Genomic DNA, 25,235 nt, shown 5'->3' with positions numbered 1-25,235 from the left:
AAATTGTATAAAATTTTGGAAAAAATAGGGGAACGTCCACAAAAAAATATGAACCATCAGTCTGTAGAAACAAGGATATTATAACCCAGGCAATCTGACATCGGCAACATTAGTCACCGAGGCGACAAAATAATTCTGAAAATTAAACAAGAGTAGTTGTAAATGGCTATTATCTCAGTGAAAAATGTGAATCCATCGATATTTACTCAGCCCCTACCAATTCACAGAGGCCGCAACACACCCCGGCAACTCCACCACCCGCGCATATTTTAAAAAGAATGTCGAAACGTCGAAATGCGTCAACAAAAAAATGCGACGATGCGACCGACAAAACATCTACCTCGGCCTTGGCTTGTGAACACGTGCGTTGGTGCGCGCGACTAGTGGAACGCTTGCGATGATACGCAGAATGTGGCGTTTAAATTAATATCGACGAATTTTTTACCGGCAAGGGTTTTATAAATTAAATATGGAGGTACGTTTGCGAATTTTCTGTGATAATAGAAATCCTATATGAGTGCCTCTTGAGTGTTGCGATCGCCCCATCGTGCATTCATGCTATGATTATCTCCGCGCCGAACGATGCCAATCATCTGAGGAGACGGAGGAGATCTGGCCTCGGCCTTGAAGGATGGTTAACAACCAATTGAATCTTGGTGTGCGTATCGTCTGGAGGTTTTGTGTGGTATTCACCTCCCGTGATAATCTATCTCATCGTTGAATCCAGTTGATGTAGCTTGTGTGTACGCGATGTGGATGCGTCGTATAAGTCTTTAAGGCCTGTCTTTGGAGTACCTACTTTAATTACTAATATCCTATTTAAGACTTCGCTGTTATGCTTATTACTTTGGGTCACATCTTGAGGCTTGTCCCGCGATCCGCTTCCAGAAGTTCATTTAAGTGCATCACATCCTCAACTGGTAGCTGGTATTATAAAGTTGAAACCGATTCCTCTGCTAACAATAGTATGGTATGTGGCTTATTTTTCAGTGATGTTATCGAGGTGATTGGTGTTTTTGTATCTGTAACGCATCATTGTTTTTTAGGCCAAGATAGTTGATCTCAGAAGCGACACCATCAGCAGGCCCACCCAGCTAATGAGGCAAGCTATGTTCGAAGCTTCCGTGGGTGATGATGTTTACGGGGAGGATCCTACTGTTAACGGTGAAATTTTCATTCCTTTTTTCTCAGTTCATTAAGTATTAATTTTGAATGTACTTATGATCGAAATATTTTTATGGCCTAGAGTTGGAGAGAAAAGCGGCTAGTCTGTTGGGAAAAGAAGCTGGACTCTTTTTGCCTAGCGGAACTATGGGAAACCTCATTTCAAGTAAGTAAAGTGGCACGACAAATCATTGTTGAGGCCTTTAATTTTTCCTTAGTGTGGAGTTATCCTACCCTAGTAACTCTTTAACTGTTGGCCCAACGTTGGCTGAGGGTTTTTGTCCATGGTTGGCCTAATTTACGGATTGGCACTCTGCCCAACGTTTTCCCAACCAACAATTTTCCAACGATGGTCTAACGGAAAACCACAACATGAACTCAACAATGATTTAATTGGCCCAACTCTGGGACTACCAACGAATAACATTCAGCCAACATTCTTAATTCCGCTATACACGGTGAATGATCACATGATCATTCACAGGATCATGCGAGCAAAATAGAACATGTTCTAATTTTCACTGAATAATCATGTGCATGAAGATTCATTTGCGAATTACCCCATCATACACTGTGAATGATCATGCGAATGAAATCATTTGCAGATGTATAGCGGCCTTTACAACATGTTGCCTGTTGTGATTTGGATTTCCTATTATATATAATTCCATAGGTTATACATTTTCCTGTGGAATTGAAATTAAAAAATTGAACTACTTCGTATTATATAGAACCTTTTTATTGAGACTCCACAGATTACAAGCCTTTAGTTTAAAGGAGAAATACAAAACTGCTAATAAAATACCCTCATTTGACTATATGGTACAGCGAAACCTCAATAAAATGAGCCCCCCACGGTGCTCAAATAAACTCTTGCTATAGTGAATTGTTGTTTTACGAGAGGTGGAGCATGTAAGAGCCAATAAACCAATTGTATACTCATATATTGGAACAGGATTTATATCGGATACACTTAACCCTTTCGAGACGGTGGAGTTCTCGCCTTAGCATGATACTAATACTGATCCCCAATGATAAAAAATATTATTTCGGTAACCAGTGGACAAAGTCTTCGTGCAACTATACAAGCTTCGGCAGTTAGTCCGGAAAAATCAGGATCCACTATCTACTCCAAGTTTTATTCTCAACCATTTGTAAAAAGACTCACAACAAAGTAAAACAACAAGCCCTTGACTACAAAAAAGTACATAGATACTTTTTTCTGTTGATTAAAAAAACGGCATTGTCTGTGAATATACGAAATTATACATTTCATAGAAATCTTAACACCCAAGAGATTCTTATGTCCTGTCTGTATGGAGCATTTTTGCAGGACATTCGTTAAGAAGGGTGTCACATAATCACATACTCTTAGCACCAACCTTTTTCGACCCTTCCTAGCAGGGACTCTACATTATATCGGACTCCAAGGGTAGTTGGGCTCCCTCCTTTCGGGGTTTATAACCCTACCAGCGGCATTGGTTTGCGGTCAATCATACTTAGTTTGTACAAATTATACAAACTTTTGCTGATAAAACGCAGTATCACGGGTTAATGCCTCAAATGCTCACATTAGTGTATTTTTATTGTTCCTGTACATTTTGCGGTAGTTAAGTGAAATAATGCATCGCATTTGTTTCTGCAGGTGGTAGAACGATCCTGACTTGGAAGCCTTTTTCTATTATCTAATGTAATATCTTCATTATCTACACTAAAAAGTCTGCTAAACATTCTTAATGATGTGATTAAAATTTCCAATGTTTCAAAAAAGTTCCATTTTGAGTGTTACGCCCGCGACATCATTGAAAGAATATATTGTAACCAGACTCCTCTCTCTCTCTCTCGGGTTGGGTTCGTGGGTTGCCTGCGGTCGTTGGTGAGAAAAATTGTGGAATGAAAGAGACTCCACTTTTCAATTTGGTTATATTAAATTCCACACTAAATACAAGCAACCAGACTCTTATAAGCCTGAACAACAGAAGGAAAGAACAAAATCCCGGGAGGCTTTCAGGTGCCCGACTCTTCCGTGAATAACCTCTCCTCCGTCCGTCCGCGTGCACCTTCTCCGTCTGCCTCTCTGTCCGCTGTTCGTCTTCCCCAGGTTTCGTGAACTGCTCCTTGTTCCTATTCCGACCGCTGGCGCTCTGTCGCCGATGTCTTTCCAAAAGCACCGCTCCTGCGCTAGGGATAGTACTTTAGATGCGCCAAAATGCCCGTACGTGGTATGCAAAAACCATACAAACTTATTCTGTATACAGCGGGGTAGCCATATCTTCCACAAATCTCGTCTTTTTCCGACTACACGCAATAATACGCCGTTAACTAATTTACACAATTTGGCTTCCCTCACAATCCCTTGCGCATTTACATCTGGGTTGATAATTCCATGGCTCAGGTATAAGTAAACTGCCTGAGTTTCGACGTCGACCCTCTGATTTTCTGCAACATTTTTCAAATCCCTCTCGGGTGATTCAGAAATTTTCATTTCTAATACCGCCACAAAATACCGATTCGTCTCGTGTTCCACCACCGAATTCTTACATATGGGCTGCCTACTTAACCAGTCGGCAACAAAGTTCTGCTTACCCGCCTGATATTCTATCTGTAGGTCAAACTCTTGGATCGCCAAAGCCCACCGAGCTAGTCTATTGTTGCCCAAATGGCATTTCAGGAGGAAAATTAAAGCTCGGTGGTCAGTAATGATTGTCAGTTGGGCCCCCGCGACAATAAATCGCAACTTTCTGAGAGACCAAACGACTGCCAAAGCCTCCTTTTCAGTAGTTGAGTAGACTAACTCTGCCCCCTTCAATGTGCGACTGATAAACGAGATTACTTTTTCCTCTCCGACTTCGTCTATTTGCGAAAGAACTGCTCCAACTCCGTACCCACTACTGTCTGTTCTTAAAAACATTGGCTTATTTAAATCAGGATATTTTAAAATCACATATTCAAGAAATCTCTTCTTCACTTGATCAAAATTAGCTTGCATTTTCGCGTCCCATCGCCACTTACTGTCCCTTTTTAATAGTTCCAACAAGGGTTGTACCAGAAAGGCATAATGGTCGCAAAACCTGTTGTACCAATTGCATAATCCTAGAAATCCTTTCAACTGCTTAACGTTTCTCGGTGCCTCGTACATCTGAATGGCTTGAATCTTACACGGGTCGGGTCTAACCCCTTTTGAGGATAATATAAACCCCAAGAAAGGAATCTCGTCACAAAAAAATCTAGATTTATTTTGATTCAATGTCATATTAAAGCTCTGAAGACGCTCAAAAACTCGCCGTACGTGATCGACATGAGATTCTAAATCCGGCGAGGCAATCAACAAATCGTCTATATAAGGTGTTACAAACCCCGACAAGTCTGGATGCAAAATTTCATTTATGCACCTTATCAATGCCGCGCCACTATTTTTTAGTCCAAACGGCACGCGACAAAACACGTAAGTGCACGAGTTGTATAGAAACGCGGTGTATTTACGATCATCGGGGTGAAGCTGGAGCTGCCAATATGCTGAGGTAAAATCAATACATGAAAAATATTTAATGCCATTAAATTTTAACAATAACTCTTCAATGTTAGGAGGTTCGTCCCGATCTGGAATTGTCTTGCTGTTTAGTAATCGAGCGTCGAGGCAGAGCCGCACGCCACCGTCCTTCTTTTTCACGATCATTAGGGGATTTGAATACGGGCTCTGAGCTCTTTCTATTATCCCTCCCTTAAGCATATTTCTGATCTGTTCATCCACAGCTTCGCGATAGCGATAAGGGATCGGATACCCCTTGCAACGAAAGGGAGTTTGGTCCCGCACTCGGATCCTGTGGAAGAAATTGGGAACCAACCCCGGTTTTTCTGAAAATAGATTTTCGAACTCCTCGAGGAGTTCATTGAGCGTTCCTTCAACACGGCCGTCCCCGCTAGGCTTCGGATTTTTTATATTCAACGGCATCCCTTCGTCTTGGATGACGTTGAGCTTTTCCTTAAATGATTCGACAGTTTTTACGGCGCATGCTTCTGCGAACTCGTCAGAGGGGATTTTAATGTCTACCCCATTATCCTGGAAATCAATTCCAACGCGAAACTTGGACAAAAAATCTACTCCCAAAATTAAAGGTCGTATCAAGTGATTGATTACTAAACAAACAACTTCGATTTCTCGGTTTTCAATCCGCAATGGGAGTAACACCTGTTTTCGAATCGGCATCGATTTTTTACCGTTCGCGCAAATTATGTGCGACTTACACATGGGAAAGAGAGGAATGTCGTTTCTTTTTGACGAGAGTTCCACCCATAACTCCTCTGATATTGCGGAGATCGAACTACCCGTGTCTAACAAAGCTTCTACGTTCGTTCCATAGCATTCAACTTCCATCGTAGGACATTTAAGCACTTCAGGTTCGCGTTCTCTCTCCCATATTAAATCATCGTAGGGGTCTCCCTCCAGCTGAAAAGATAGCATGGTTGGTAGATCCGCCTTTAAGTCATCGTTTGGCATTGGGGATCTGGGCAATCCAAACGGGTTTAGTTTAAATCTACAGGGTCCCTCACGCCCCTACCCCGTGTTGAAATGTCATTCTGCCGAGGAATACACCCAGTTTCACTGCGCGGGCGGTTTGGGTCGTCCTTGCGAGCGGTGAAACGGTTGTTTCCCCTCGCACCCTCGCCCATTCGCGTATTATACCAATTGCGGGATGGATTTGAATGAGATTCGCTCGTTTGAAGTGATCCACGATATGGCTGATGGCCGTCCGACCCACGTGGCCCCTCGGGATGCATTGCACTTGTGGTATCATAATAGCTTAAGAGATCCCTCATTTTATTAATGGTCAACTCTCCTGCCGTGTATATCAAATTTTGAATTGTGGGGTGGAAATGCCTTGCGACAGAATAAATGATTTCGTCGTCCTCCATCGGCGGTTCACAAAGTTTAGCAGCTCTAACCTGTTCCATAAAATAATCAGACATTCGGCCATGTCGATGTATGTCGAATGATCCAGTTAACAGCTTTAATTTATGCTGAAATTGAGCTTCCCGATTCCAAAATCGTTCCAAAAACCTCGTTTTGAAATCATGAAAATCTTCTAGCGGAGGATATAGCGTATCTACCCAGTCTTTCGCGGCTCCCTCAAGCATATTTGTTGCCAGAATCACACTTTGCCGCGTAGGAATGGAATAAAAACATATATATTCCTCAACTTAGCGAATAAAACTTACGGGATGCTCAAAATGCCGGGCTCGAAACGTGGGTCTAGAGAGACAGTTCGGTGGAGGCACAAATAAGGGCTGATTCAAATTCCATCCTATCTCGTTCCTATTCTCTCCCTCTACTACATTCCCACGGTCCGTCTCATTCAATCGCATGCTAATACCGTGCAACCTCTCACTTTGTGAGACCATTTCGGACGTGACTCTATCAGAACTTCTTATCACTTCATCCCTGATACCCCGGATTAATGTGGTCTGATTATTCAATACACTTACGAGTAAATCTTTTAGTTCGCGGTCTACGCCTTGTGCGTGGATGGCCTGTTGCCCGTCCTCGACGCGCGTGCCCGTGACCACGGGGGTAGACACGTGGTCTTCAAGTGACATCTTTTTTAACGCCGTACTGATTTGGTGCGGTGAACTAAAAGTATCATCGTCCGATGATTCCTCCCTTCTTCCCCGATACGTGGCCATTGCCAGCACTGAATAACACTAACGGAACGGCACGACTACGCACGAATCTCAGCCTAATCTAATTTACCCCACCAAAATAAAAAAGGATAGGTAAAACAATTACTTCACTCCCAGAGGCCCGTCAGGGAGACTTCACTACAGGTTATGGGTTTGGGCCGTGGAAAAAGGTAGCATTTGGATGGGACATTCAAATCCTATGCTAATTGGTGCCTACACCACCGATGAGCCAAAATTTCGTGCCGTTTTCACAGTAAATTAAAGAAGATTTCACAAAATAAAGATTTAGAAACGTACCGGTTTCGGCCGCGAGTTGGGCGCCAAATGTAACCAGACTCCTCTCTCTCTCTCTCGGGTTGGGTTCGTGGGTTGCCTGCGGTCGTTGGTGAGAAAAATTGTGGAATGAAAGAGACTCCACTTTTCAATTTGGTTATATTAAATTCCACACTAAATACAAGCAACCAGACTCTTATAAGCCTGAACAACAGAAGGAAAGAACAAAATCCCGGGAGGCGTTCAGGTGCCCAACTCTTCCGTGAATAACCTCTCCTCCGTCCGTCCGCGTGCACCTTCTCCGTCTGCCTCTCTGTCCGCCGTTCGTCTTCCCCAGGTTTCGTGAACTGCTCCTTGTTCCTATTCCGACCGCTGGCGCTAGCAGTGCCGGAGCGAACACCGGATTGGTCACAATATTGAGTGTATCCATGGAACTCCAACAAAAACCATTTGAATTAATATTGGCAAAGTTCCATTTTGAGTGTTATGCCTGTGACATTTATCGTATTGTAGCGATAGAATTAAGTATTTTATCACTACTTACTGTTTTTTTTTCACTTCTTTATTCTTCTTAAGTACAAAAGATTCTATGAACTTCCGTGTTCTCGCTTTCCTCCCAAAACATCAGCAACCACCCATTGTTGGTCATTTTTCCATGACAACTTGTGAGTGGAGTTATTGAGGGTTTTCTATAACATACACGTCACATTATTGAAAGAATACATTGGGTGTATCCATGGCACTCCAATAAAAACGATTTGAATTAAAATTGGTAACATAAGGAAAGATATTAACTTGAAATTATTTTGCAATAAATATGATGCAGATATTATGCTGATGTCACTTAAGTAAAACGAAAGCAAGCTGCAAGAAATTGCGACTAATATACATAATATGCATGGATAAGATATGCAATATAGAAATGAAAAAGTATATGCATCTTAAGGACTCGAAGGCCAACAAAACTTCACAAGTATGAATTTAGTGATTTGACATTCTGAATAATGACTGCAAAACATGAAAAGGGAATGTAGAATTTTTTAAATAAAATAAAAGCACAGCATCAACATTTCACATATGTCATCGCTAACAGCGCTGTACCTGCAACTAGAAGTATCATTGCGAGAAACACCCGTGCTGCTAGGGAGTAGGTTGTAAAAGAGTTCCATATTTCATTTGCATTATACCACGGGAGGAATACTTTCTAAGATATTTCGCTAGGATCCGAGTCCTTTCTTCCACTGCTTCTTGTTTACACCGTTGGCATCACCAGCAATTATGAAGGAGGATAGTGCTTTCAAGCTTTAAATTAGTATAACCAACCTTCGGAACACTTGTAGTTCTCGATTCTCAATCTATCGCTGGAATACTCCACTTTTGCCTTAAGCATAGCCCTTTCTCAGTAGTTCCGACAGATTGAAGTGGGCAAAACCACCTGAACAAAGCTCCTTATAACTCTTCATGTTCTTCATTCCTCGGGCGCTTTTGTTGTTTTTTTAAATGTGAAGAGAAAATAGGAAGATAAAATAATGATGCCACTCTTGTACTGCTCCATTATTTTCATTTTCTCGCTTAGACATGTTCGGCGTTTTTTGGCCGTGGTGTCTACCCTCAAATGCTGTATTCACGCAAATCACGGACGTGTGGGTATGCTGTCGACTGCTTTCTACTGCCTGAGGAACGAAATAGGATCAAAAACTTGCGAATGTCAATACCACAGTATTTTTACCTAAATGAATTACTTATTTATCAAACGACGTTTTACCACATGAATTTGAGACTGAGCACTCCATGTTAACTTCATTTCTAACAGCTTCATTTCTAAAAGATTACCAGCAGTTACAGAGGTTAGGGACTCTTGGAGTAGGTTTTCTGGCAATGGAAACTTTCACTATGGCGAGTGCCAACACTAAAAGAGCCTCGTAAAAACAATTATTTTAACATGCTAATCATAGGGTCAATTGACGGTGCTCCAGCTATCACTCGTAATGGCAGGGGTCTCGCAATAGCCCGTACTCGCTTTAACGCTGTTCCACTGTTCATTGTACACCATGGCCTCAGGCCCATACAAAATAGGAATATCTTCAACAAACTGATGAAGCATTTCTCTGGCAAACTTTAAACCAAGTTGGCTCTGAACTTCTGTCGCTACATAAAATGTATATTGCACTACTAAGTGACAAGAAGTGGGAGTAAACTTCTGTTGGTAATACATTTTCCAAAACTCAACGTCTGTAATAGAGCAGGAATGCCCTGAATTCAGTAGCCTTCCAGAACTTGAACAATTTTAATAACTGTATTTTTGGTATTGAAGTTTTGTGTTTGGATGAAATTTTTTTGTCTTAGCACTAATTGCTGCAGAATAGTTTAAATAATCTGATTTTGGGCTGTTATGTATTTACCTGCTACGAGGTAATTTTTGTGTGTGAAATTTTTTGTCTCCATAATTTTTTTATGGGGTGCCGTTTTATAAGACATAAATTAAATTAGTTTCTTCAGCCTGGTGATTTCATAATTAGCGAGTTGAAAATAAAATATTCAAGCATGTTTCTCAAAGCTTCCTCTGTAGGTGTTGTTTACCCTTCAATTTATCATTCAATTAGCCATTTGCATCACTCCAGTCACTCTCAGAAGTCTTGAGTAAGCTGGAAATTGGCAGTCAACAATTCCTCTTTCTTCCTTCTCTCTGTCATAACCACCTGAGCACTGCTTTTTCACACCAGTATAGATTCGATGCGAACTATTTTTGCCTCCCCTTCACCTTATACATATTGGGAAACAGAAATGGTAATGTGCTATACATTGTATAAAAAAAAGCTTACTAATCCAATGGTGAATATAAGAAATTTGAAGCTGGACTTGTTACTAATGCTTGCTCTTTTTTCTTTATTAATGATGGTTTTGTTTTTTTTATTTTAATAGATTGTTACTAATGGCTGAAATTTTTGACTCTTCTATGTCAGTCATGGTTCACTGTACAAGGCGTGGCTCAGAGGTGATCTTAGGTGATCTCACTCATACGGTTTTGTATGAACAAGGTGGTGCTGCTCAGGTTAGTTTTATTTTTAAATTGGGTGAATGATGAAAGATTAGTGTCAGAATTATACCCTTCATCCCTTAGGGTATAATTAAAAGGGTGTTTGGTAACATAGATTCCTGCAGAAATCTGGAGTATTGGGGCAATCTTAATTGGTGGCAATTATACGATTTTTTATTTTTCTGAAAAACCTTGAAAATTTTAAAAGTTCACCTATAGAACAGATGGTGCCTTTGTCATCCTTATGCTTGACTTGGGCAAATAGTGGCCCTAGTTTTCACATATTTTCTGCACATTTTTGTTCCTCAGTTTTTTTCAATGCGCATGGTGCGCATTGTGGTTAAAATCTGGAGTACTTAAGCTATTGTAGGTTATTGGTTTGGAATGAATTTCAATCAAGAGGTTTGGAATTCATGTTAATAAGACTATGGAAAAACAAAATATTTACCTAGGAATCCAGAAAACTGAGAGAAAAAATATATTGAGGTGTGTGTTGTACCCTGTGCTGAATTGCTTCAAATTCAGTGTGTTTGTACCTGTGCTTATTCAAAATCATATTCCTTATCTCCTTAATCTGACGTAAGCTAAAATAAAAACTGTGCTGAAAGGGTTTGTAATAAAAGGAGATTGTGGCAATGAGGTGGTATTATCTATTTACCTTGTAGATTATCAGGACATCCTATTTTATTGGACATAGTTACAATTCATCATCATCATTAGTCAACAATCCTAAGATTGGTTTGACGCAGCTCTCCATTTCTCTCTCCTATCCTCTAATCTTTTCATAGCTACATATTTCTTCTCTATTACATCCTATATAACCTGTCCTATATAACTCATTCGGGGCCGTCCCTTGCCCTTCTTCCCTTCCACTAGTCCTTCAACGATTGTCTTCATCAGACCATCGTGCCTCAAAATGTAACCAACTAAGTTGTCCCTTCTTCTGCATAAGGTTTTTAGGAGGTTTCTCTTTTCTCCCACTCTTATTAGCACTTCCTCGTTACTCACACGGTTGATCCATTTTATCTTCATCATTCTTCGGTAGCACCACATTTCGAATGCTTCCACTCTTGACTTCACTGCTGCTGTCAACGTCCAAGCCTCGCTTCCATAGAGAAACATACTCCATATGTAGCATCTGATGAATTGTTTCCTTACTTCTATGCTGGTATTTTCAGCTGTAAGAAGATTCTTCTTTTTGTATAAAGCCCTCTTCGCCTGCGCTATTCTACTTTGTACAGTGGAACCTCGATCTGTCGTTTTTCAGGGGGATGGATGAAAAGAACGATGAATGCGGGAAAACGATAAATGCGGGAATGGTTGTCCGGGTTGCCTATGTCCCAGGATCCGCTGGATTTTTGCGAATTATGACATTCATTAATGGATTCAAACGAGATTTCAGCTGATTTCAGGAATATTATTACTTTATCGAAAAACTTAGGTCATATTGTTGATTCGACTTATCTCTCTTTCTAATATCCTAAGGGAACAAGCCGCCTTGCTAAAAAATTTTAGAACTCAACTCGGAATTTTCACTGCTATTTCACTGTAAACATTCTTATCCATCAAATGCCATTTCAAGTACACGTATTTACGCGAGAAATGTGCGTGTTATGCCTCAAACAACTGATTTCGCCGTCGCAGTGATTGGTTATGAGATGGATCAAGAAGGCCAAAAATAGTTTATTATTGGAAATGTTCCTTTCTAGCAATGAAATTTTTAATATGATTGAGGCAATGTGGCGTTAATCGTCAGCGGCACGCCCACCTGATCCTCGGCTTCATCCCACTTCTTGTTTTCACCTGGGATCTCGCTCTACCCCCACCCCTGCCGTGATGTGCTACCGGACAAACCGAGGCGTTCTGCAATATTCACGCATTCTAGCCCGGATTTTTTTCTTCATCATCAATTATTTTGAGTCCATCTTTTAAAGTTCTCACTTGTATCTTCGGAAGGGCCATGGTCCGAAAACGAATAAGAATAAAACTAATAAAAATGAAACCGGACTCCATTGAACCCACACGGAAAACACTCGCTAGTTTTAAGTCAACCCACCCCGGAAAGTACGGAACCACTCGTACGAGGTGAAGTTCGGCACTAATGCTATCGCGTACGGCGTAGGCAGAGCTTACTGCAGAGGGTGAAGCATGACCATATGACTGTGCAATTAAATTTTTTATCCTATAGAGAAGGCAACTTACCCACTCATTTCTAACAATAAGTAGCGTAGCTCTAGATGAGCAGATGAATTCAGATTGCTAGTCGAGAGAAACAAAATATCCTGAGAAGACATCGCTTCGTTAGCAACTCAGACAAGTAAAACTTGTAGCATAACTCGTAAATTGTAACCAGACTCGTAATTGTTTTCGAAAAAAATCGCATCAACTTCCGTGAAGCTCACTATCAGCTGCGAGGATATCGGTACATATTCGCCAGAAATCACCATCGTATTATTCCAACTATTTCCTTGCTTAAAATGCTTAAATAACGTTAGAAATACGTCGTGTTTGGTATCAATCTTTACTAAATTACGTGCACATCACTAATATCTCAATATAATAAAAGTATAATACCAATTGCCGAAATTCATTTTTAGATACCTTTTGGGCTAATAGGTGATTCATGCAGCAGTTGACCTCCACCTTTGAAGCGAGTCGGCTAAAAAAAAGTTAGCGGTCGAGAGAGGGGGAGGCGTGAAAAAGGTTTCTTTTGTTCTCGAGTAACTTGATATTTTCTTTCGAAGCTAAGGTCGTCGTAATACGATCCCTGCTCGAGCTGGGACCTTTTTTTTTCGGAGAAGAAGAAAGCTTCAACCGGGGAGGGGGGATACCGAATCTTGGGAAATGCGCTTATGTAACTATCCCACGGCACTCTGCTTCTCCCTATCGCATTTCAATGTCCTGGGGAAGATTCAAACTATGTGTCTGTCGTAATTAGCCATAAATAACACGTAGTAAACACTTCGTCTCATTTTTATCAAACGATGAATGCGGGAAAATTATTCGACGGGACCGCGATCTTCAAACGATAAATGCGGGAAAACGATACTTCGGGGAACGATAGATGCGGGAAAAAATTACATTGTCTTTATGAAACTTAATTTGGGACCAGGAGCGGCGAACGATGAATGCGGGAAAACGATGAATGCGGGAACGATAAATCGGGGTTCCACTGTATTTCTTTATTGCTCTGTCCATCGCTGGTAATTCGGCTTCCCAGGCAAGAAAACTCGTTCACCTCTTCAAGTTTATGCTTTCCTAGGTTGATGTTTGTTTTAGCCTCCTCTCTTTTGCTGCACACTAATATCTTAGTCTTCTTTTTGTTGATTTTCAGCTGATATCTGGCCATTGTCCTTTCCAGCTTTGTCAACGTCTTCTTTAAATCCTTCTCTGTCTCGGCTATGACTGCTATGTTGTCAGCAAATCGCAGCATGCTAATTTTTTCTCCGTATATATTGACACCCGAAGCTTTCTCCTTGATTTCATTGATGGCTTTCTCTATGTAAGCATTAAAAATTAAGGGGGAAAGCGCACAACCTTGTCTCACCCCTTTTCTTATTCTTGCTTCTGCACCGTTTGGTCCACATTTAATCACAGCTACTTGGTTTTTATAATTTATCTTTATCTAAACTAAAATGAACCATTAAATCCCAATTTTCCATTCAAATGCCCATTCAATTATGGTTTCCAAATCTGCATGGGTTAACAGGATCCAATGGAGATGAAATTTGACATTGGAGTTCAAAAGACTAAAAGGATAAGAATTTTATGGTGAGGACACTGATTTTCTATAAGAAATTTTTCCAAATAACAGACGTTTAGATTTACATTGATTCAGCCTTTTCCGTATGGACTCTTGCTTATGTTGCTGGGATGTGAGACTCCAGCCTAATGTCTCATCAAGGCTTGGGTCTTGGGTAGGATTGGCAAGAGCATTGTGTTTTAATGTCTCACTGTAGAAATTCTATCATTTGGAAGTACAACTTTCTTAACAGTTTCTATGCAGCATCTAGAATGGAGCATTAAACCTGTAATAACTTTGGAGGAATAATTCTTGGGTTTCCGAACATGTGGTTTTTGGGTTACTGGTCCCAAAGTTTCTTAGGCTCAGTGTGCCATTGTCTTCCAGGGTAGAAAGTGAAGATGATGGCACACTCAGCCTTTGTAATATTTTAAAATGCGTGTCCCTGAAGTATATGGTTAAAAGTAGTTGGTTGTCCTTATTTTTACGTTCTTTCATATGGAGATGCAAATGCCCAATATCATATTTGGAGTCACCATTGAGAACTTTGGGAGCATTGAAATTCCTTTTTTGGACTTCTCAATGGTACATGTATGTTTGTATTTTTGACGCATAGTTAGCAAGTTGAAGACTTAGTGCACTTGGTATAAGATGCCTGCAGTAATTATCTCATTTAAAACAAGAACTCTGTCTGTTTACTTATGGGCGGTAATTAGTAATAAATCATATTATAATTTCAGATTGCTGGGGTTTCCTTGTGTACTTTGCCCAATCATCCTGATGGTACCTTTGACATTGAGGTTATGAAGTCCAAAGTGAGGACTAGGGATATTCATGAACCAACGTCATCTCTTATCATAGTGGAAAACACTCATAACATTTGTGGTGGAAAAGTCATACCACTAAAGTGGCTGGATGAGGTACGTTTGCTTGAAAAAGCCATGAGAATATCATGAATGTAACCCATGCATATTAATCATGACAGAGAAGTCCAAAGGTTTTTTGAATGCTTAGCTGAGTTGGCAAAAGTTATATGTTTATCCTGTAGCTTTGTCTCGTTTTCATTTTAGTTGGCAGAGGTGGCCGCTTCGTTGAAAATTCCACTCCACATGGATGGAGCTCGGCTATTCAATGCTGCAGTTTATCTGGGTGTCCCAGCCTCTACAATCGTGAAAAACTTTTCATCTGTAACATTTTGTCTCAGTAAGAGCCTTGGAGCACCTGTGGGATCTGTTCTGGTAGGATCTAAGACATTTATCTATGAGTGAGTTTACTCTTCATTGCCCTTAGCATGTGTAATGGTTAAGACTGGAAGGCCTACTGTTATGATTTTCTATTGAATGCCATTCCTTCAAATGCTTCATGACCCTATTCCTTTCTGGTGATATAAATACTGAGAGCTTCTGATTCAAAGTCACCAAAAACCCATGACAAAGTAAGGTTGTGATAAAGTAAGTTGTCAGTCCCCTCCCGCTGATTTCCAGCCCATGGACTTGATATACACTGTGATATTCTTGGATTCCTATGATTAATTTTTCTCTGTTTAACTTTCTTGTTCAAAATCAAATTTACTTTCATTCATCATCATCAATGGTCAACAATCCTAGGATTGGCTTGACGCAGCTCTCCACTCAGTTCTCCTATCAGCTAATCTTTTCACACCTACGTATTTCTTCTCTTTCACATCCTTCTTTACTTGTTCCATATACAGTGGAACCTCGTTAAAGCGAGTACGGGCTATAGCGACACCCCCGATATAACGAGAGATAGCCGATGCACCGTCAATTGACCCTATAATAAGTGTGTTAAAAAATTCGTTTTTAAGAGACCCTTTCGGTGTTGGCTCTCGCCATAGCGAGGGTTTCACCGCCGGAAGACTTTCATCAAGACTCCTTAACCTCTGTAATTGCTAGCGATCTGTTAGAAATGAAGTTAATGGAGTGCTCAGTCTCAAATTTATGTGGTAAACTGTCGTTCGATAAATATAACGATTGACGAAACAATGCTTTGCACGATTTTTATTCAATGCGGCGCTTATAAATTGTTTGAACAGTTAGTCGTTATTTGAGTAAGGAAATTTAGTGATGCAAAAACACATCGCCTTTCGTCTGGATTTATGCTTACGTTTATCGGATAGATGTTTATCTATTGCCGCACCACTCCTGCTCCTGTATATCTGTTCGCAACAGGTATATTGGCTATTATTTGCTCCACCTCCGGTAAAGCGACAATTCGCTATAGCGAGTGTTTATTAGTGTACCGTGGGGTGTCGTTATATCGAGGTTGCACTGTATTTTGTTCGAGGTCTTCCTTTTCCTTTCTTGCCTTCCACTTGTCCCTCAACGATTGTCTTCATCAGGCCATCATGTCTCAAGATGTGGCCTATAAGGTTATTCCGTCTTCTTGTTAAAGTTTTCATGAGGCTTCTCTTCTCTCCTACCCTTCTTAGGACTTCCTCGTTACTAACTCGGTCGATCCATTTGATTTTCATCATTCTTCTGTAGCACCACATTTCAAAGGCCTCTATCCTTGCTTTCTCCGCTGCGGTCATTGTCCATGCCTCACTTCCGTATAGGAGCATACTCCAAATATAGGTTCTTATAAATGTAAGCAGGTCTCTCTTTTGTTGGAATGCTCTCTTTGCCTGGGCCATTCTGCTGATAATTTCTTTCTTACTTCTCCCGTCACTAGTTATCTTGCTTCGCAAATAACTGAATTCATCCACCTCTATCAGTTTTTGCTTCCCTATTTTAATGTTAGTGCTGACTTCTTCTCTTCTGCTGCATACTAAGATCTTGGTTTTCTTCGTGCTCATTTTCAGTTGATATTTACCCATTACCCTACCCATACTAATCATAATATTTTACAAATCTGTCTGTTTCTATTATAACGGCTATGTCATCAGCAAATCTTAGCATGCTAATTTTGTCTCCATGGATATTCACTCCCAATGCCTTTTCTTTGATTTCATAAAGGGCTTTCTCAACGTAAACGTTGAAAATTAGGGGTGACAATTTACAGCCTTGCCGCACTCCTTTCCTAATTCTTGCTTCTTCACAGCTGGGCCCTGATTTTATCACCGCTACTTGGTTTTTGTATAAAGTGTGGATGATTCTTCTGTCATTGTAAAGCACCCCAATTTCCTTTAGGATTCCAAGCATTGTGCTCCAATCCACATTGTCAAAAGCCTTTTCTAAGTCCACGAATGCAATGAACGTTGGCTTGTTCTTTTCCATTCTCTTCTCTATGAGCAGTCTAAGGGCCAATATTGCTTCCCTTGTGCCTTTGTTTTTCGGAATCCAAATTGGTCCTCATCCAAGTACTTTTCTGCTTTTCGTTCCGTTCTTCTATAGATTATCCTTGTCAGTATCTTCGACGCATGTGTAGTAAGGCTTATGGTCCTAAATATCCGTATCCTCCCCTATTTTCTTTTCTACTGCCTCTTTAACCCTTAGGTGCACTTACCTGCAAGTATAGTGCCAGTGCACGCTTGCGACTTTTTTGCCGCACTTTTACATTTTTGACTTTCCCAAATATACATTCAAATTTGAGGGCGTTTTAACGTATTTGGGTAACTTTTAGTGAATAAAAGCACTAAATATTTTTTCCATTCATTTATAAACCAAAATATCGCATAATTATATGTAAATTTCTTGATAAGTACTCGAGACTAATTTTTCTAAAGGAATTGCAGACGGTAATCTAGACACTATCAAGTCAAAAAACATACACAAAAAAGGAAATGGATATTGCCAAATCGTTAATGCAATCATTAAAATTATAAAAATAACAGACTATAAATAAAAGTAAATTTTTCAACCTTATTGACCATCACTGTCTCTGTAATGACATTCGTGACATTTTTTGACGCAGGTGGAATGAATATTGCATATAAATCGAAAACATTCGTGTATTTGCCATATAATAAGTTTTATATTTTCCACGTTAAAAACAATCACCCGCCCTACATTTAGCTTTACATGTAGAAGCAGATACTTCAGGAATTTGTGTCTCCTGGAAGATTACTTTTTTCACCCTGGACTTCAGATGTTCATCTACAAAGCTTAACACGAGACCTTCCATGAACTCCATTCTTGGTCTTCGATGGATTAAAAAAAATATTATTAGCTGCAAAAATCACGTGGTCGCTTAGAGTAGCCGTATAAAAAACCGGAGAAATTGTTACAGAGTCCACCTTCGTGTTCATCTTGAAGGGGAGTAATTTACACACTTCTGGTCCACGGAATCGACACCTCCCTTGGTTGTAGTTCAGGATCATTTCAGGTTTCGCAGTTTCTAGATCGATGTCCACATTGCAGTGCAACATAGAAAGCAGAATTTCACATTTGTTTGGTTTATTTAAGTACGAAACAAGAGAGCAGGTATCCTGGAAACCAAGAAATGAAGTTTCAGCCGATTGAATTTTGCAGGGTAGAAACTCTCTGCGGATTTAAGGTTTTTTTCATGGTACCTAAGAAAGTTAGGCCATTTTATAGCAAGGCTACATCAAGACTTGAATAGTAATGTTTTGCTGTTATTTTCCCATTCGAATTCCTGTATTCCCGTTGCTATCCCGAACGCATTCTGCAAATCATCAGGTCTGTTCCATCTATTGCACAAGCTCTTCTCTAGCATCTGTCTTTTTATTAAGTTTATACATTTTTCCTATGTCTAGTTCCTGGTATTGTAATTTTAGCCTTCTTGCTACTTCTTTGGGAATGAGTTCCAGCTTTAAGTATTGAAAATGTGGGGTTTAAGTCATTGCCAATAGCCAAGTAAGAGGTTAAAAATCATCCCTGTTTCGATATTTTCTAAGTTATTCTCAATCTCCCCTCACTTTGTTGAAAAAGATCATTCCCTTTTCCAATTTTCTTAAATGGAAGTACTGCCGATGGTGGATGGATTTCTGATTAATTTTATATATTGGTATTTGTTTTTAACCTTATTAAACTATGGTAGAGTATCAAGTCATTCTACAATTTCGAATTCATTTAAGCCTCTTGATATTTCATCAATGCAGCCATTGACTTTTGCATTTTTTACTCAAGGTTTGAAATAAATCACTTCTTTTCTTTACCAGAGCAAGGCGAGCTAGAAAAGCTCTAGGTGGAGGAATGCGGCAGTCTGGTTTCTTGGCTGCTGCAGGAATTGTGGCCTTAGACACAATGATTGACCGGTTATCAGTTGATCACAAGCATACTTACCAAATTGCTAAAGGTAAGTTAAACATTTTATGGATTTAAGGGCTACAGTAGACTCTCATTAATACGAACAACAGTATTACGAAGTTCTCATTATTACGAAGCTAATAGTTGGTCCTGACAAAAAGGCCTATCCAAGCTACAGTAAAAGAATCGTTATTACGAAATTTTCGTTTTTACAAAATTACGAACCTCGGTCGTGGCGGTTACAAAATGAACTTAATTACAAAGTTCCACGCACAAGCAATGGCATTTAGGTGTCTATTCACTACGCTAAGTTTTAACAATCGCGCCACGTTTAAGTTCTTCTTGTGTACTGTGCCCAAGAGTGTCAATTATGGTTTTTTATTCATTTTACACGCTACATAATATACTAAGCTTCATTCCTGAGGAGTCATGGTGACCCACTCATAACCCCTCATAAATTGGACATACAGTTAGTCCTCTTCCTACGCACATTCGATTTACGAATTTTCACAGATATGAGCATTCAAAATTTTCGAATTTCGCGCTTTTTGATTTGGCCGATGCTACGCGGTGTGGCTTAGAGGAACTCTCACTGTGGGCACAATCTGAACTAAGTATGATTGAATCTGGCGTGAATTTTGCATTCTGCAGGATAACCATACTCCTCGATTCCTTGCATACAGTCCAGCTGGCGAGAGTTGTCTGATGACGGGACAATGGGAGGGGTGGATCACCCTGGGCCAGCACGGTTTACAGCCAATCGCTGTCCCCCAAACGCACCTCACACCCTCTCCTAGTCATAGAACATTGTCAAATGCATAAGGGGCACCAAAATAAGCCTGCTCCACCAAAACAAGTCCTTTCTTCAAATCACCAATCCAAGTGATCCTCTGCATCCTTCACGCTCGTCATCCCTTCCGGGTCTTTTCTTCACAGAACCCTTTGTAGGCATTTCCCTTTCTTACCTGGCAACCTTGCCCTCTACCCCAACCTAGACCATTCTGCCCGGACAACTCTCGGTGGCCGGACTGTAGGTTTATCAACTTAGGAACACAAAGTCTTGGGACGTATCTAGTTCGTATATCGGACTTACTGTATTCGGGAAGATATCAACCCTTGATTGCATCATGCTGCATTCTTCTGTTAAGAAACTGAAACGTGTTTTCCTTTTTATACATATATTTCCACGTAATGTAAACATGTTTACTGTATACTGTTTTTTTTCAACGATTCCTAAAAGAAGCATTCATACAAACTTCGTTATTGTGAACCTCAGGTTTTTCGGTCCCGTGAACTTCATAATAGCGAGTGTCTACTGTAAATGTGTTTAGTGTTGTATGAATATACTGTTATTATTTCTGAGTATAATAATAGAGTTGACATCAATGATCATTCATATCGATGTCCACTAGAGACATTAAATAATCTCTTTTGCATGATAGTTATGAACTATAAATCATGTTTATCCTGATCATGTAGTTTTCATTGTTAGTCAGTATTCATACCAAGAAGTGCATGCTGCTTTTGCCAGTTGTCACTACACCAAATGGGTGCACCAGATTGAGTGAACCTTGATGAAACATATATGCTGAGGTAGCAGATAACCGGGGGTGGACTTAATCTAGTAGTTTTCTTTCTATAAATTCAAAACTGTCTCATGCATTGCCACCAAGAGTTGTTGATGTTAGTATGTAGTATTCTTTTTCATGCCTCAATGCTGGTGTTATTAGGTTTAATGATTCCAGCTACTTTGAAGTTAGCTCTTTTGAAAGATAGTAGTAGACTATTTATAGGGGCAATCTTCTTCATGTATTTTGCTGTAAATGTGCCTAACATGGAATTTACTTCCCATTCTCCCATAAAGTTTCATCCCGTTCATTCTATTAACCATTGCAGCCTCTAATCACCATTTTAACTACTATTTAAAGAGATAGGTGAGATTTTTGGACAGTTTCGGAAGTTATAGCTTTTAATATACAGCATCCGCGAGGGCCAATCCTCGCCGTGGATGAATAAAGATAAAGATAAATAGCATTGTCATTATTTGCCGTCGTGATATGTGCAGCATCCAAAAAGTCAGGGTATTAAGAGCACATAAATGTGCAGTTCAGAACGTTTCTCTGAAGCTGAGACTGTTAAAATTGGACCTCCAAATGCACCAGCATATGACATCCGAGAACATAGGTTACATATGTGGAATATTCATGTTAAATTGAAAGTGTATACAATGATTAGTATATAAGATGTTCAACTATATCTTTTAAATTGATATCGCAATAACAAATTTACCTCTCAGCAAAAACAATGTAATGTGTATGAAATATTAAAAAAAATAGATTTATAACTGGCTTTGGTAATTACAACAATCCACTATCAACAGTGATTTCTCAGTTCCCTTGAGCTGTTGCTCTATTGAGCTTCAACTATATGGTGCTTAATTGGCGTAATTTCCTCCCTTTTTTGGTGAAATATTAGCCTAATTTTGCATTATTTTATATATCTCTGGTTACCTGGTATTTGGTTGGTTGTTCATTTGTAATGGTGGCTGTAGTTTGTTTCTTGGTAATTAGAAATATACCTTTGCTCAATATTTTAGTCCTTGTGTATCGTGCCATTTTTTTCTGGTAAAATGAAATGAGTCGGAGGAATCATTTTTCTGCATGTGCTGATTATTCTCCTTGTTAGAGAATGGGTTGTTTCAAATTGTAAATTGTTGAAAACCTCAGTCATATTTTGTGACTTAAATTTGTCATGGGAGCAATATTTTCATTTGCTTATTGGCATTTACTTATTTTTAGCTATCCAAGATGCAAACAGTAAATACATAAAAGTGGATTTGGAGAATTTACACACAAACATCCTTTTTGTGTGGTATGATGCTACGAGAATTAACTCAGTTGAGTTTTGTGAACGTTTGGAAAAGGTGAGTGCTTCCTGAATTCATTCTGTTAAGTTTTTATATATTCTGTGGAAAAGTGCTACATGTTACTACTTTCTTGTTCTATTTTCTTGTTTTTGAAACTCTTCTTATAACTCTAATTGGGATTAAAGGGGTACAGTAGTTGGGCTCATACCAGTCAGAGAAGTTACGAGGATACAATGGTACAGTGGTGGAAAAAATTAATGCAAAGCTCGTTGGCATCTGAGAGCAGCCTGTTCAGGAACTACTCGTCTTCCAAAATTTTGCCCTCGTAATGCTCTCATACAACCGTGAGTTTTAAAAGCAATATATCCCTTATACCGGGGAAATAATCATACCCGTCGCATTATGACAAGGCGCAAAAGATCCAGCTACGAATTCTTCGCCATATTATATACTCCGAAGTATGCTTCGCCCTCGATTCACCTAGAATGGAATCTACTCTCATCGGGACATAGTGGACACAGCCAACATATTGGGCATTGAGACTTCCTTAGAATCCAATCGTTCCAGTGGTGTAGTGGGTCAAGTATCATGCTTCGAATCAGAGGTTCCACGGATCAAGTCCCAGTGACGGATGACTTGATGCTGCACACACACTCACTGTATACATTTTTCTGATCTTAAAACTTTGCAATAGCTATCAATAGGTCCATAGGATGTTGCATGGCTATTGAATTCTTACGCGCGTATTTATTTGTTGAGATTCAACTACCATATTGCATAGCCATTTGGGCAGTTGACTGTGGAGTGAATTTTGACTACCATTTCCACGTCGTCCAACCCAGCTTCAAGGTCCCTAACATTAGCTGTACGTGCGATGCCTCACGGCCTACTACTCCTCCCTCATTTCAAGGGAAAATTCCTCAGTAGTTCTGCAGAGCTGAGCAAAGGTGGAACATCAAGCCGCCCAAACTCTAGTTCTCAATCGGTTCAATATTGGCCGTGATGTCACAAGGCTGTAGCAGAAGGCTGCTTCTAAACCATTGGTTCTACCACTATTCCTGCATGAAAAAAATCACTGAATTTGAGGAAATCCATTTTTTTCTTTCATAAAATATCTTCAGAATATATATGTGGCTGCTTCTCTTTTGAGTTCATGACTTCATCATTGCGTAATATATTAATATTCATTTACGTGTCAACTTCAAGTTTGGAAAGAGTAGTGCGAATAGCACATTGAATCTTTAATAAATAGATGATGGTATACATTTTTCGCTGGTTATATTTTGGCGCAATGCTGTTTATCATGCCAAAAAATTTTTTGTAAGAACTGAGTCAAACTAATAGACCTATTTCAGACGTTTGCTGCAAGGCTTATTCGTTGCGTACGTATTCACGCCGGCCGGAACGTTCACCCTTCGCAAATAGTCATGGGATGTTAGCCGTATCCGTAGCCGTGATCAGAAAAAAACTCATTAGGTGAAGCAGAAGATTAAAATTAAAATTGAATGGAAAGTGCATGCAAAGAGTAGGCCTTTTATTGGCTCCTATTTTGTCATGCAAAAATAAAAAGTCAAGTTAGCAATATTTTAGAAAACCTTAAGATAACTTAATTAATGATCTTGAACCCTGTTATTTCACAATTTTTATGCAAAACCTGTACTTCCTGCAAAAGACCTGGTTTTGACTGTCCTCTATATATCTCAGTATCGGTTCTTTTTTCATGTGTTTTGTTCATGATTTTAACGGTTGTAAGAAAGAGCTGAAGAACGAATCTGACTCATCTGTATAAATATCAAGTCCCTCATTTTCATTTTCAAAATTGTATGTTTTTCTATCATTTAATTCTGATAAAGTCTGTTGTTACGAAATGCTAAATTTAATGTTTTCTTTTACTTTTGTAAATGTAACTGAAGGTTCATGAGGATGAGAAGAAGGTGCTTGGCAAGGAAGTTGCTGTCAAGATGGTACCATTAAGGAAGAACTACATGCGACTCGTTCTGTATCATGAAATCACTGATGAAGATGTTCAAGATGCTATTGATAAACTTCTGTATGTAATGAAAAAGTATGAATGAGTGTTTTGTAAAGATTGCCAGAGACTGAGACAGATTGACTGAGACCATTGTATTAGATCATTTTTCCATTTGAAGTTGGGAGGACTTTGGATGCTGGCGAGAAGTGAGGTACATATTGCAGGGTGTTATAAATTCAGGATGGCATAAATTCAGGGTGAAAATCACTTGGGTGTGCTAACCATCTCTCTCTGGGGCAGGAAATATCTCCCTTGAAGAGCCACACGAACCTGTGCTTCTCATTGGTCATAGGTTTAAATTTCCAGTTGATATATTATAATGGTCTCTGTAAGTGTTTGTTTATTGAAATGTTAATTTGTTATCAGATTTTTAGACCTGTTTTTAATTTTTATACCACAATGATGACTGTGTGTCATTCAATGATTACATATTTTAAAAGATGCAAATTGCATTGTTTGTTATTAATAATTATCGTTTCAGCATTGGAGAATAAGTCATCTATTCCTCATGTTGCACAGGGAATAAAGAGTGTTAATTTCTTATTGAGCATTTAATTTAATGTTATGGCCCTCATCCTAAAAAGAAATTTAGCATCGATAAGCTTGAACATCAATTTTAAGATAGGTAGTTACTTGCAATAGTCTTTTGTTATGTCCTTAGATTTTATATAATCACTTTAAGATTATAAGGGAGCATAATTCTAAAGAGTGTATATTTGGTAGATGAGATTGAAGAAATATTCTCTGCAGGTTATTTTAAAATGATTTTCTTCTCACAGCAGCTGTAGCAAGTATTCCTGTCTAATGGAATTGTACTCAGGGATATCAGTAAGGCATGAGAATGGATGCTTCAAATAGTCCTTTTGTTGTGGATAGTGGCAATGTCATTCAATTCAGCCACAAATTGTACTAATATTAGATGTTATTGAATTTGTGAGGAATTGCTCTCTGGTCTAATTTGTTTTTAAGGGTTAGTTCTTTTTGCTCATTTGTGGAAGATAGGCTTATCTTATGTTCTATGAATGATTGGTTTGTGAATAGTATTGTTTTATAGTGTTCGTAGGGCATATTTTGTGTGACTTCAGTCTATTGAACTGAAGAAAACTTGATAAAAAAATTCAGGTGGCCCATCAAGATTTTATTCACAATATAATAACATTACTTAAGGCTAAAAGTTTTTGTATTCAATATTTATCTCAATTTGGTCAGCATTGGGAACTAGTTACGCCTGCAATGTGCAAAAACTTGTGCCCTTTTATGCAATGCAAAACTGT

At 39.3% G+C, this 25,235-nt stretch overlaps 1 protein-coding gene across 5 annotated transcripts; it reads left to right on the top strand.

The window, feature by feature from the left end:
• Window positions 1–324: 324 nt before the first annotated feature.
• On the top strand, window positions 325–24,504 carry LOC124167781 (probable low-specificity L-threonine aldolase 2). Of its 5 annotated transcripts, none has more exons than XM_046545808.1 (9): window positions 325–658; window positions 1,047–1,164; window positions 1,247–1,330; window positions 10,080–10,168; window positions 14,636–14,815; window positions 14,966–15,159; window positions 18,976–19,112; window positions 21,862–21,986; window positions 23,843–24,504. In XM_046545808.1, exons 1-9 carry the CDS (start codon window positions 632–634, stop codon window positions 24,002–24,004), a joined length of 1,116 nt encoding a protein of 371 aa, XP_046401764.1. In that variant the 5' UTR covers window positions 325–631; the 3' UTR covers window positions 24,005–24,504. The 5 variants fall into 5 exon arrangements, with proteins under 5 accessions (XP_046401764.1, XP_046401773.1, XP_046401756.1 ...); XM_046545817.1 differs by having other exon boundaries at window positions 326–475; XM_046545800.1 differs by having other exon boundaries at window positions 326–970.
• Window positions 24,505–25,235: the final 731 nt, after the last annotated feature.

Source organism: Ischnura elegans, chromosome 1 (genome assembly GCF_921293095.1).
Source record: "Ischnura elegans chromosome 1, ioIscEleg1.1, whole genome shotgun sequence".
NCBI lineage: Eukaryota > Metazoa > Arthropoda > Insecta > Odonata > Coenagrionidae > Ischnura > Ischnura elegans.
Note: the sequence above shows the minus strand (reverse complement) of the source record. Positions and strands in the feature narration are given on the sequence as shown.